Source organism: Nyctibius grandis, chromosome 5 (genome assembly GCF_013368605.1).
Source record: "Nyctibius grandis isolate bNycGra1 chromosome 5, bNycGra1.pri, whole genome shotgun sequence".
Classification (NCBI taxonomy): Eukaryota; Metazoa; Chordata; class Aves; order Nyctibiiformes; family Nyctibiidae; genus Nyctibius; species Nyctibius grandis.
In genome coordinates, this window is record NC_090662.1 from 17,886,791 (window position 1) to 17,901,251 (window position 14,461).

Genomic DNA, 14,461 nt, shown 5'->3' on the forward strand with positions numbered 1-14,461 from the left:
TTTCATTCTAGGAAGCCAGAGGCATGGTTATGCTGTATAATCTGATGGTTATCTAGTGTAGTCTGATGACAGAACCAAACAACTATCCTGTTGGCTTTATAGGAATTAAAAAGAATTATGTTGCACTTTTCTGTCCTCTTTGGTCAGATAGCCAAGCAGCCTTCTCATCTATCAAGAGGTAGAGGCGAGTTTAAGAGGGGAAAAGTGCAATCTTCAAAGAACTATGAAGAACTTCTTTCATCTGCAGCCACAGACAGGGCCTTCACAAAATCTTGGGTGGATCTCACACAGTTTTCATTTGTCACCACTGCACCATGATTAGAAGAGGTTAATACTATCTACCAGATTGAATTTTTATTGTATTCTGGAGTAGTTATTTTCATTTAAGAAACAAAATGTATGGACTAGAATTCCTCACTGCTTTAAATGTGCTTTACTTTGTATTGTGAACATTGCTTTTAATCTGTACTTTGCTGTTTAATAATTTTGTTTTATAAGGGCCCTCTCAATCTCTACACATTTCTTCTCAAATATGGATATATTACTTTTTTCTGTAAGATGTTATTACACCACAGTAGATATCTCTTTTCCAGATAATAGCATATACTGAAGAAACCTTCACAATAAGTTCCAGTTTGTTAATGTTCTTAAAAACTTTGATAATACTTTAAGGTTTGAAGAATCATTTATAAAAAAAAGCAGAAAATTCAGAGCATCAGCAAGTAAAAATATACCAGTTAAACTTCCAAAGTGTTTAGTTGTTTCCTTAGCTTCCGCTGTATTTTACTATTAATTTATAAAGATATATTGGGTAACCTGAGTGACTTGCTATTTTCTGCCTCATGAGGAATAACTGGAAAATACTGTCTTCTGGATTTGGCACAATTGATGCACCCATATGCTATTAAAATACAAGTGTTAAAGGCAATCCCTGGTACATTTTAATACATATTTTAATAAGGTTGTGTTTTTTATTTTTTTAGGACAATTAAAGTAGAAGTGTATGACTGGGATAGAGATGGAAGGTAAGACATTAATTCTGTTGTTAAACTTTAGGGTTATCCATGCATATTTATACACATATTTTAAAATGTATAAATATATAGTGGCCAGAACAGGACTAGAGAGTTGTCTTTATCAATATTTAGAGGTACAGGTACTGGAAAAAAAGTTTTTGCTGTGCTACAGTTCTGTTTTGTTTTGCAATTGTGATAAATGCTGATGTATTAGCCCATTTCAAACATGATGTATGTATATACCTACATGGAACAAGCAAGATGGAGTGCTCTGTGATCTGTAAGATCAGTTTTGTGAATCTCGTTGTGTTATCAGTTAATGTACATGTATGAAGAGAGGATAATCCATTTTATAACTTTCTTTTGCTTAAAACACTGTTTCATAAACTGTTGCTTTTCAAGTATGATAAAATGCCTGAGCCTGCAATTGCTACTTCATGGTTGTCTAGATATTTCAATGTAGAAAGTACCTATTAATTAGCATAATTTCAGATTGGGTGTGAATGTTCATTTCCATGCCTGTCTTCATCAAAACATTGTTGTAAACTCTGAAGTTGGAAGACCTGGCTTTTAAATAACTCTGTTGCTAGAAAGAGGATCGTGGAATATACGTGGAATTTCTGTTGCTAATTTCAAGAGGGGCAATCTCTTATTATTCAAGCTTTCTGTCTGTATTGGGTGTACCTTTTTTCTGAAGAAATTGTCCTTTCAAATTGCCTTTATTGTGACCAACAAGATAAAAAATAATTCTATCAGACTGGATTGATACCTCTTGTTGTTTTAAAAATGTTTGAGCTTGTATCTTAATGTTTTGGTTAGAAACTGTACTCATAAATCATGGTACTAGGACTTGTATGTAATACAAGAATGTCTATTTATCTTTAAGTTGGTCTGTTAATTATTTCCTATTAATCTTAATTTCTATTTTTAAATATATGGATATGCATTTACATTTGGATTTTTAAGAGCATATTTTTTATTATACAGTAATGTCTTTAATATTGCTAATGCAATTTACTTTTAGTATTATAGCTAATGATATTGTGCTTCCGTGGCCCAATAGATCTTGTAATCATAATAGGCAAATTTATCCTGTGCTGCCATTAATTTCCTTGCTGACAAGGCCCAAAACCAGCTTCAGCTTTCTCAGCTTTTACTTTTGCCTTTTTGGTTCCATCATGAAGCCTGTTGATTTATAAGCATTCTTACCACATGTTTACCCTCTATAAATACCTGCTAGTGCAAATTCATCCTTCTTGATTAGATATTCCCTGGAGTGACAAAATAACATATTCTGGCAATTAAAAATACAAGGATTTAAATGAACAAAGCCATATTAACAAAAAATCACTGCATCACTGTAATGATGAATTTCTATTAACATCCTCTGTTCCTCACTTAGACTTGCCACATCCTTAAAAATGTGATGTATTTGCACTTTTGTGTATAAACTACAATATTTTTTGAAAATAAAACAATGAAAAATTAAATTATATTGCCAAGTGCATAAAAAATAAAGGTTATATTTTATTATGGTATCAAACCCCATGTACTGTCCCGTTTCCTCAAAAATCTGAAACTGAGGTATGATTAAAAAGACAAGGAACAAGTCTGACAAATAATATTGTGTAGCTGCAATTCTGAGTGAAATCTTCAACATACTGTGGAATTCAGGCAATCATTAGCCTCTACACTCTCTCAAACAGTTTTAAATATTATCTACTTTTGCTCATATCCTACTCTGAACACCTATAAAATTAATGTCTAAAAAACAAAAAGTGAAGGATACTATTTACATGTATTCCTTTTTATTCTTATTGTATGACTTTTTTGCCTTCTACTTTTTTTGAATTTAGAAGCAGGCAGAACACTGACATCTTATATGTTAAATTCCTCAGGAAGATGAGACACCACTCATCTCATGTAACTTCAGACAATGCAAAAATCAGACAACTAGATTGAACTAATCATTTAAGTTACTTCAGTAGCTTACAGGGGAAGATGGTCTGATTGAATCCATCCCAACTGGAATAAATTGCCATTTGGTGGTGCCTATGGCTTACTCGTGATTGTAGCAAGAACCTAAGTGCCTAATTTAACTTTGACATTGCCAAATGTATCTGAAGTGAATCCCGTTCAAGAATTAGTCTAACATTTTTTGTATGATGCTGCTGTTACTCAGTTTATATTAATTTCCATTTTTGATGGACTCTTTGTTTATAAGCAGTTGTGGCACTAGGCGATCACCTCACTAGGCTGACTCTGCTCCAGAGATGTGCAATCTGGGCAGGAACAACCTTTGAAAGATCATCAGAGAGCCTGATAGATAACAAAGCGGGCTATCCTGAATATTGCAGGTTATTCTGCAATCAGTAAGGCAACATTATTGTGTATGTACTTGATTTCTGGATCTTGACTTAACTCTGACTTCTTGAGTCTTGACTTAGAGGGTTTTTTTTTCCTTTTTCCCCATTCTGTGTTATCTGTGCTTTGGGAAAACGGCACCGGGGTGCTTTGGGTTGAGCTTCTTACTGTCACGTTCATGAATTACATTGTTAAGAGTAATTGTGTATTCTTAGTTCTCAGTTATTTTCAAACATACCTTTTAGTGAAGAAATTTTAAGTGAATACAGGACCTTTGTAACATTAACACTATTATTTGTCTCAAACCAGTTTTTGCACAAAAAGTTGTCAAAATGTGAACCACTTGTTCTAATTGATACCTTTTGTTGCTCCTAAGAGCTGTAACAAACCCCAAAATATTTGATGCTATAAGAAGTCACAAAAGTTCGCTTTGTACTTTGGACAAGCTCACTTTTGTGAAACAGTGACTTTTTTTTTTGTTGAGTGTCCTTATCAATGAAGTATTGCAGACAGGTCTTACAGAAGGAAAAAATAAGATGATGTGCAACTTCACATCAGCACATCAGCAATACTCTGATGTTTTTATTTCTCTCTGAAGGCTTTTTCACTGATTTCAGAGAAATTGTTACTTAGCATACATGGTGCAAAAGCCATTTCACAGTCTTGGCATTTATGATCTGTTACACAGAATAAGTGTTTTCTTCTTGAATTTTAAAACTGTTAATATTACCGTGCTAACCTGAGGCCACAGAAACATTCATCTGAGAATCTAAACACCGCAGGAGAGATTGTAAATCTCAGATTCTAGGCGCTCTCACCTTATTTCTTGTCCTTCATCTTCCTTCTCCAGCTAGATAGTTGATTTTTAAATTATTGCCCTTTTCCCCTTACTCGTTGACATATTTCTGGTGATGATTGTCCTTTCCTCCATTGTTTTTTCCTTTAGATCATTAAAAAAATCAAAGTTAATACAATTCTGAAAGTGATTTTCAGCACTTCAAAGCATAGTAGCAAAAGTGGCAGATTTAGGGAGATGAGGTTCAAGTGATTATTTTATGTGCTAAGAGTCTCTGATTTAGTGTTCTGATATGCCACTCATGGACAAAAGTCTTTAAGTCTAGGAATATTTGGTGTTAGGAAGTCAAAGAGAATAACTTCTTTGGATTCTCAATCCAGAGACTAATAAGGAGATCCATTTGGTGAAGTGCTATCATGAATATTGGGAGGGATCGGTGCCTTGTTTTGCTTAACGAGTTATACTTCTGGCAAACGCAAATGTCTGACAGACACTCTTCTTTCAGAGCCAGCCTAGTGGAGGGGCTTACGTCCATCTGAATACTGAGTATTAAGATCCAGGCTGATGATCCTTTTAAGTGCAGAGAACTTTAGGACTGGTTATATATGCCCATACATTTTCAACATGATTAGTCAGAGGAATTATATCTTTCTAGCTCAGTTCTTGTCAGTCTGTGTATATTGCCACAAGGAAAGAAGCCTTTCCAGTGTCTCTTAGAATTAAAGAAACAATTACTTTTAAGCAGTAGAGATTTTTTTTTCCCCAGAGACAGCCCTTTCTGGAATTGCTTATGTTTCCTCTGTTGCTACAGCATGTTTGTAGGTAGTCATTGAGCTATTGTTTGAATTTCTGCCTTTGAAATAAACAAGCTGACTTCAAAATTTAAGGTAAGAACTGTTATGAAAGGGAAAGGTTCCTCTTTAACCAAGGTGCATTTTTTCCAGTGCTGTGGTTACCCAAGGTTAAATACACCTTATGTGTTACAGCCCATATAGAACTCAAGTTCCATAGCCTGTATGGATGGCTTCCTCTGTTCCCCTGGTTAAATAGTCCTTGCAATTTGGAGAGCATTTAATCAAAGGAGATGATACCTCCAGAAGATATTTCTTAAGAAAAGTCTTTGTCTGTCTCAGAAGCAATTTCCTGATCTCCAAACTGGAAGAGGAGTGTTTAATGAGAGATGGTCCCTTCTGAATCTGAGTAATCAGGAATATCTTCACCATATAGTATTTCTCAAGCTTTCTTACAGGATGCTTTGCTTACTTCATGTGCGTTAGCATGATGACTGGACCTTTTAATTGTTTGTTTTACATATTTTGTAAATTCCTGCTGGTTTCAGAAAGTGAGATTTATACTTGGGGTTTGGTTTTTTTTCATTTCATTATGAATAAATCAAGAAAGAAATTTCATGTTTCTATGGATTGTTTCTATTTTTCCTCTTCTTGCAACATTCAGATTTGTGTAAATTTGCTTTTAATATTCAAAGCTTAATTAGACATGTGCTATGTTTCTTAAAAACAAATTTTGCAAGTAACAAAGCCATAAAACTTTGACTTTCTATTCTAGTTTACCATTGGAGGGAATGTAAAAAAGTTAGTTTCATAGCTCACCAGATGTGGAGGCAGAGTGTAGAGGAGATACAAAGCAGTGTTAGGGAATAACTGTGAAAACAGAAGGATACAGGGGCAGGAGGGAATGCGAGCTGGAGCAGCAGTGAGGAAAGTTCGCCTGGGAAGAGTAGAGAACGGGAACAGGTCTTGTACCTGCTGGGAGTTGTGTAGCCAGCTGTTAGGCATTCACCCCTGCAGTCGCTTCTGTTCCAGGTACCTGTCTGAGATATGAACCTGCAGTTCAGTCACTTCTGGCAGCCCTGTGGTTTCTGTGCCCCAGCTCCCTGACCCCAGCCGCCTTTCTCAGCAATGCTTCATCCACTACACTCCCTCTGGCCAGCCTGCTCACAGTGGCTCCCTGGCAGCATGCCATCCCCTGGTTAAGAGTTGACAAAGCACCTTTCAAAACATGGGTGACAGCACAGGAGTGTTGAATATATTCTTGGAGCAGAAATAGAATTTAAAAAGGAGAAGCTTGACAACCACTGCTTTAGTGTTAGGTTAAGATCTACTTTCCAATGGTGTCTAATAGTGTAAGCTGAGTAGCCTCAGTGGATTGCTTTTCTCCTCCCAGATGGGAAGACATAGCAGTTGAAGTAATCTTTGGGTCTTCCCCTTAAAAGTACCATTCAATGTCACATTACATGAATTGGTAGGGCTGGTCTTTTCTGGTTTAAGTTACTCCTTTCACACTCTTAATACCTCCCTATCTCTCACATAGTCTCTCACACAGTTCAGAGTCTGTGGTGCCAGTGGTCATCCAGTGAGAAAATAGTGATAGTCTTTGATAGCCCACTCTGGATTTTCAGATTCTGTAAGCTTACACTGGGATCAGGTCACCAATTTACATCTAGTCCTCGTTGTGCAGCTAAGTTAAGCAGAAGGATTTAAGCTAATACTTTTCATCTCTAAATTTTTATTACTAGTAGAGTGAACACACAACAGAGGGAGAAAAAAAAGATTTTTAAGCAAATTATACTTTTGTCATTGCTCCTTTCTTGGGTGTCAGTTCATATTGGCTGTGCTTTTCTTTTTCATAAATAGATGTAATACATGTTTAAATTACTAAATGTTGTGCATTTGATGTGAAAACTTTTTTTTAATACAGCCATGATTTCATTGGAGAATTCACAACAAGTTACAGAGAGTTGTCGAGAGGGCAATCTCAGTTCAACGTGTATGAGGTAAGTACTATGAGTATTTACTCACTTTCAGGAAATAAATGAGAACATGTCCAATGTTTTCATGGCAAACTGGTCAAATCTGCACAGTGCTTGTCAAAACCAAACTTTGAATGATTTCACATTTCTCCTTTTATAAAGAAGAACAGAGAATCTAAAAGTGTTGCTTCATAAAAAGATTTAAAGACAGGTAGGTATGTGTGCATGTGTATGCAAACTGGGCTGTGATAGGGCAAGAAGAGCACTTAAAGCAGCTGGTTGGTATAACATAACTTGGAGCAAATACTGGGTTACTCCCATTTGTGTATGAACAATTTGTCATTTATTTCTCCTTTTGCCAGCTGTTACATGTGTTGTATGCTATTTTCTCCTGTGCAAAGAATATCTAGTGATTCCTACGTCAGATGCAGTCACATGCCTTTGATCTTAAGTGCAGATTTAAGAATCTTTAGAGTTTTGATGCAGGGCTTACAAGTGACAGAGAATTTTGCTTACTTATCAGTAGGGTTTTTCATGTAGTCAGTTACCATCTTTCCTTAAAAATTTGCATCTCATTTCCGGTTTAGGATTCATACATCTGCCAGCTACTGGGAGTGACAGGCAGTTGTCAATTCAGTTATAGAGTTTTATATTGTTAGATGACTTCTAACTGTGGTAAGACCTTATCGTGTATGTAGATGAATGCAGACTACAACCACATTCCCTCTTAGTCTTTTTTTTCTCTTATCTTTTCTACTCAAGGCCGTGTGGCCAAAATTGTGCAGGCTTGTTTATTTCAGATCTAATAAATCCCTAGTTTAAGTCTTCTGTCTTAATTCAGTCAGAGATTCTTGGGATTTGCAAAAAAGTAAATTTTTTTTTTTCCAAGATCATTTCTGGATATGAGCATTCATACAACACAAGAAAACTTAGAAGACTTTAGGCAAGGTACAGTCTGTGCTGTATTTAATGTCCTAAGGTGTTTATATACTGGGAATAGAGGAACCTTAGAAGAGTCCAAGTATGAAGTTCATAGTCTGTGCTTCAGATCACAGAGTCATGAAACCAAAGAACTGTGTTATAGGTAGACTTTTTTTGGTGTGCATTTTTTTATGATTTCCAGACAGTATATCTGTCTGATCACTCTTTGACAGATCCTTCATAAAAATAAACTGATTATAAAATATGAGATCTTTTGTCCCTTTCAGAGTTTATAAATAGTATTAAACACAGGAATGGTCCAGGTTTGAGTTTAGTTGTGTTTTCCTTTCTTTCACGTTGAAGAGGCTATAGTCTCCTCTCTAGTGAACTTACAAGATGTTTGTATTACTTGGGTAATGAACATAACCCAGGAAAATACAGCATCTGCCAAAGTGCCTAAGGGAAAGATAGGAAAGGTGACAGTGCATCCTGCTAGAAATTGCCTTCATTTTGCCTTGGTTCTTGGAGCCTTGCTCTTTTGAGTTAGACCTTGACTCATCCTCATGCAATAGATCGCTGTCATCACACTGCTGTACAAATTCCCATTCCAACATCTGATTACCAGCAGGATTATTCTAGTTAAAAGCAGCCCTTTCTTGGAAAATGTCATCATACACAGAGTCCTCCCACTTCTTAGAAGTTCTAGTAGCATAAAATGGATCCTCTTGCTGCATCAGCGGTTTCAAACCTTGTCTTATATAATGCAGACCAAGTATAGGAACTGAAGAAAAAATAAAGCACTTAGCATTTTTTGTCCCTGTTGTTTTGGAAGTCCCTAAAAATATTTCTTCTTTCTTGTATTCTGGAGCTCCTTCCAAGCTTCTACCTGGGACATTGTGTGTGATATTTTTCTTGGTATTTCTTTAGTGACTCAATCCTTGATCTCCAGTGTTACCAGAAGCCAAGATTTTGATCTTATCCCTCTCTCTCCACTTTCCCAAGGGAAAGTATTATCTAAGGCTCCCCAGTGTCAACAGTGGTCATGTGTATCATCTGAAAAAACAGGAATAGCTTTTTTTTTGTTAGTATGAGCATCTCCTCTTTCTAACTTGCCTTTAAATTATACTGCAGGTAATACAGGCAATTCTGCTATGTGATGCCACCTGGTGCCTTCTGGATTCATATGGGCTGTAGTTGCTTTTGGGATGGTTCCATGACTAGCTGTCTTGAGCACTGTGGTTCTATTCCGTCTTTGTCCGTTCTGGTAGGAGAGCCTATTCCTGAATTTAGACTCACTTATGTGTCCAGATGGTGAAACTCCTAACCAGCCTGTCTGCAAGATCTTCACTGATGCAATGTTAATCCCACAATCAGAACTTCTTTCAGTTCTGCTTCTGCCAAGGGTGATTCAAATATAAGACAAATCCAGCTAATTAGTCATGGTTATTGTGGTAGACAGTTTAATTTCAAGACTTCTTCTGTCCGTCAGAATAAATACTTAAGACCTTCTTCTGGGGTTTAGGTATGCTTTTTGAAGGATTTAACATGTGATGAACTGACCACAAGCCCAATACCCCATCCCCCTGTGCCACTGGCAGGGAGGAGGTAGAGAATTTGGAAGTAAAGTTAAACCTGGGAACGGGGGAAGGTGTTTTTAAGATTTGGGTTTATTTCTCATTATCGTACTGTGATTTGGTTGGTAATAAATTAATTTTTCCCCAAGTCGAGTCTGTTTTGCCCGTGACGATAATTGGTGAATGATCTTTCCCTGTCCTTATCTCGACCCACAAGCTTTTCATTATATTTTCTCTTCCCTGCCCAGTTGAGGAGGGGAGTGATAAAGCGGCTTCGGTGGGCACTTGGCATCCAGTCAACCCACCACAAAGTTCAACCCCAGAATTACCATAATTTACAGCAGTTTCCTGTGGATAGTGTCCCAGCACAGATTACTGTGTGGAGTGAAAATGTCCTCTCCTGTTGTATCACTGGCATGACTCCTACCCTGCCAGGAATATTCTGTCATAACATCTTCAGTAATTTTGCAGTTTCTTAAATATAGTATCAATATCTTACTCCCAGCAATATCATACACTTCCCGAGCATCCCATGTTTGCCTCCCGCGTTGCAATACTCTGTACTTTGGTACTGCTTCTACTTGATCAGTCTGTGCAATATCGAACAAAAGAGACTGGACAAATTCTTTTTTAATTGTTTTGCATTTACAAATTGACCCAAGTCAGGTAGAAAAGTTTGTGTTTGAGTGAGTGTCCCATATTTTTCAGATTAGAAATATTGCTATAACAAGCAGTTTTCAATTGACCTTTTTTTTAATAGGTAAGAGTTCCTGTAGCTTCCTAGTTTACTGCAGGGGTGTGAGACTTGCAGAGGCTAAAAAATGTAGTTTTATTTATAAAGTTATCTGAAATTTGGGAAAAAAACACATAAATATTATAGTAATTATAGTACCTGGAATTATAGGAGAGAGACAAGCTGTGGTTTAATTAATCTTTGATCCCAAGTAGATGCCTTTTTTCCCATGATATTTCACTCCAAGGTCTAGTGCATTTCCTAGCAATTCCTAAGCAACCAATTGTCAAGTTACCTGAAGCAGAAGATTCAGATGAATCTCCTTTTTGTCATTTAATGACTGCTGGCAAGAAATATGCTGCTAACTCAGGCCTGACCACTAGACACTGGAGAGTTGTGAATGAAGTGCCACAGGGCAAGCAGGCAGTCTGTTACCTTCGTTTTTCTCTTCTGGGCAGTTGTCAGCAGGAGTCACATTCTGGCTAAGCTTCTGGTCCGACAAGAATTATTGCATTGTGTATAAACCACCATTGCACAAATTTAATCTGTTGCTCACCAGCCAACACTGTTAATAGGAGGGACAGGAGTTATTTGGGGTTTTTAAAGTGTTGAAGGGCTGTGTATGTGTAAGGCAGTAAAAGCTTTGAAGAATACTTACTGGATAACTGCGTGGCATACTGGAGAGAAAGAGTCACTCTTGTTTAGCCTGTTTGGGAAGACCCCAAATGATAGTTATCTCTTTCTGCCTTACATTTCACAGCTGTTCTGTGTTGTGCAAAGAATATGATCTTTAAATGTAATTTCATTTTGGTTGCAGGGAGAGAACTTTTGGAAGACATGTATTAGTATTTTTCCCATTTTGAGGCAAAATTGTTTAAATATTTTATAGCAGTGAAGTGACTAAGATTTCAACTGGGAATGTTTTCATTCCTTGTAATTCACAGAATATCTGTGAGTAGTTTACAGTAAAACTTGGCAGTAAGCCACAAGGATTTGAGTTTCTTAGTTATATAGGAGATATTTGATCTACCTAATTAACAAAATAATGTTTTGCTTCCAATTCCATGTGCAATTTTGAAAAAATCAGGCATACAGTTTAATGTGTATGTAATGAAACTGAGACTTGCCTTTGAATGGAGAGGTATTCAGAAGAGAAACAATTTTTATTGGTGGCTACAGTGGGAAATTTTATAGATGTGGGTTCCAGACATTCAAGAAAAGTGTTTAATGTTTTGTAGTCTGGTTCCGTGAAGATTCTTGTGTATGGGGAGTGCATTGCGCCCATACAACTCCTGTACACCAGTCAGGTGGTGGTCTGTGTCATTTTCATGAAATTATTAACCAGTTTCTATCTGGGACAGTATGATCTGTCCCCTCAGTTGCTCTTCCTGCCAGATCCTGTTATTGCACGAAACAACAGGATGACCATGAGCCAGCAGTGTGCCCTTGTGGCCAAGAAGGCCAATGGCATCCTGGGGTGTATTAGAAGGGGTGTGGTTAGCAGGTCGAGAGAGGTTCTCCTCCCCCTCTACTCTGCCCTGGTGAGGCCACATCTGGAATATTGTGTCCAGTTCTGGGCCCCTCAGTTCAAGAAGGACAGGGAACTGTTAGAGAGAGTCCAGCGCAGAGCCACGAAGATGATTAAGGGAGTGGAACATCTCCCTTATGAGGAGAGGCTGAGGGAGCTGGGTCTCTTTAGCTTGGAGAAGAGGAGACTGAGGGGTGACCTCATTAATGTTTATAAATATGGAAAGGGCAAGTGTCATGAGGATGGAGCCAGGCTCTTCTCAGTGACATCCCTTGACAGGACAAGGGGCAATGGGTGCAAGCTGGAACACAGGAGGTTCCACTTAAATATGAGGAAAAACTTCTTTACGGCGAGGGTGACCGAACACTGGAACAGGCTGCCCAGAGAGGTTGTGGAGTCTCCTTCTCTGGAGACATTCAAAACCCGCCTGGACGCGTTCCTGTGTGATATAGTCTAGGCAATCCTGCTCCGGCAGGGGGATTGGACTAGATGATCTTTCGAGGTCCCTTCCAATCCCTAACATTCTGTGATTCTGTGATTCTGTGAAATAGAAACTAGGAGTAGAACAACTCTCATGTTTCTCAGATAATACTGAGGAAAAGATGGAAGCAGGTTAACTAGAATGAGAAGAGGTGTGTTGTGAGATGAAGTGGTGACATGCTACACTGAAACACTGGAATCAGGAATGCAGAAAAATGCAGAAGCTTGAGAAAATTCAAAGTGTTTCACTGAGCACTCAGATTTAATGAACACTCTCCCCTCTGTTGCCCCAGTCCCCTATTTGTCTAATGTGAATAACAGCACTGGCTTACCTAGCAGGTACCATGAAGATAAATTCACCAGTTTCCAAATATGCATATATCCCAGCATTGAGGTGCATAAGTAAACAGTATACTGAATAAGTTTGGAATCCACTGAAAATAGACTAGTTTCTGCATTGGAAGTATCTTAACACTTATCTTTATGTTAAATCATAAATCATACTGCCTTAATATTTGTGTCTATGTTTCTAGGTAATAAATCCAAAGAAAAAAGGAAAAAAGAAAAAGTATGTTAATTCTGGAACAGTAAGTAAATATATTTTATGTTACTGGATGCTTTTTCTTTCTCTTGAAATACAGTGTAGTTGACTTGTAATTTAACAGGATTAGAATAGAACCTTCTGTGAAGGCCACAACAATAAACTATTTATTGTTACAGAGCGTTTATTTTCAGATTTTTTTAATTTGAAGAGTCTGATAAAAGCTGTGTCCAAGTGTGCTGTTAAGTTGCCAGTGATTTCCAAAATTAGTTATACCAAAATTTCAGTCGAATTCTTGAAATTATTGGACTGAACACTGTTAAATTTTATCTGAAACATATCTGCATTTTTAAAAGTCAATTTTTTTTTAGATGTAGCTGCTGAGCTAGCATCAGTAAAAGCTACTATGCTTATCACGGCTAAACCAAAAAGAGTCAACATTTTTTATTACCAACAGGTTTTTGTAAATTTCTGTTGAGAGATCTGTTAGTATACTTTGGGATGAGAGTTTAATATCCTTTTGTTCATATTCTATATTCTCTTTTACGAACCATTTGCTAGCAATGCAAATAATTCCCTTCAGCACTTTCTCAGCTTCTATGTTCTGGCATCCATGATGTTCAGAACATCATTTATTAAGAACATGAAGATAAATGTTGAAGAATTGTATATTGGAAAACCTAATCAGATATAAGATATGTTTTTTGAAAACACATCCAGCATGCGGGTTTTTTTCCATATGAACACTTCCACTGAAGTCAGTAGAGCTACTGTCACTCTGAACTGTAGCCTTGAAGGAATATTTTGTCATTCTCACATTCTTGTATAAGTCTGTTCATCAGTAGGAAAACAAACACTTATTTTGTACTTCTGCTTTAGGTTGTAAAAAATAGGCAGAAGCAGCTTGTCCATGAAAATTTACCATACAAGATCTGATTCATTACATATTTTTTTTTGCTAACATATTTCAATTTAGCATATTAAAATAGAGTTCTGTTATGCTGAATTAGTGAGTCAGAAACTTATGAGAAGTGATTATTTTATATCAATACTAAAAGTAAGTGTACTAAAAATTGTAGGTATGAAATCTGGCTTAGGGTACAGAAGAGCAAAAAAATGTATTTACATGTTCAATTTTCCTGTTGATTTTGGTTTTAAATATTCTAACACCTTCACATGTATCTGGCTGCATTTGAAAGAATATGTTTTACTCATGTTTGGACAGACAAAATAACTGTGTCTTGTTATCCTTTGTCTGAAATTACATGGAAATTTCTAATAAACGGTTGTTAGCAATTTTCTTTCCTCTTTCCTTCTCTACCAGTGTTCTCTACTGTTGGTTTTGTACTTTCTTTTCTTTATCACGCCCTCTTTGCCCCCCATTTACCCTTACTTCTATTAGTCCTTCAGCCTTCCCTTATGCTTCTCTAAACTATCACTTTCCTATGTGTTTACCTGCAGTTTTGTTTTTCTTCTCCCTGTCATTCACCCAAAGTAGTCTTTATCCCACAGATTTCTAAATTTCCAAACCAGGCACCAAGACCATCATTCTCACTAACAGGAAGTTGGCTTCTGGAAAACTTCAAGTAAAGTGGATATAGATCGTTGACTGCTATCTCACTGCTGCTTTTAAGGACTATGTACATACGCTAGTCATCTCAGTTCATTATTACTTAAGGGGTCATTTTAAATTCAGACAGACAAATGCATACTAAGCAGAAATGTTTCAGAATACATG

The 14,461-nt window shown here is 37.0% G+C and overlaps 1 protein-coding gene across 5 annotated transcripts in view; it reads left to right on the forward strand.

Annotated features, from left to right (window-relative positions):
* CPNE8 (copine 8) overlaps positions 1–14,461 on the forward strand; it is a 106,789-nt gene that overhangs the window by 55,962 nt on the left and 36,366 nt on the right. For 3 of the 5 annotated variants that reach the window (XM_068401191.1, XM_068401186.1, XM_068401187.1), the window contains 3 exons: positions 984–1,025; positions 6,895–6,970; positions 12,716–12,769. In XM_068401191.1, coding sequence (XP_068257292.1) covers positions 984–1,025; positions 6,895–6,970; positions 12,716–12,769 — 172 coding nt within the window. Of the gene's footprint in view, positions 1–983; positions 1,026–6,894; positions 6,971–12,715; positions 12,770–14,461 lie in introns of those variants that run through there. The other 2 variants (XM_068401189.1, XM_068401190.1) reach the window with 2 other exon arrangements.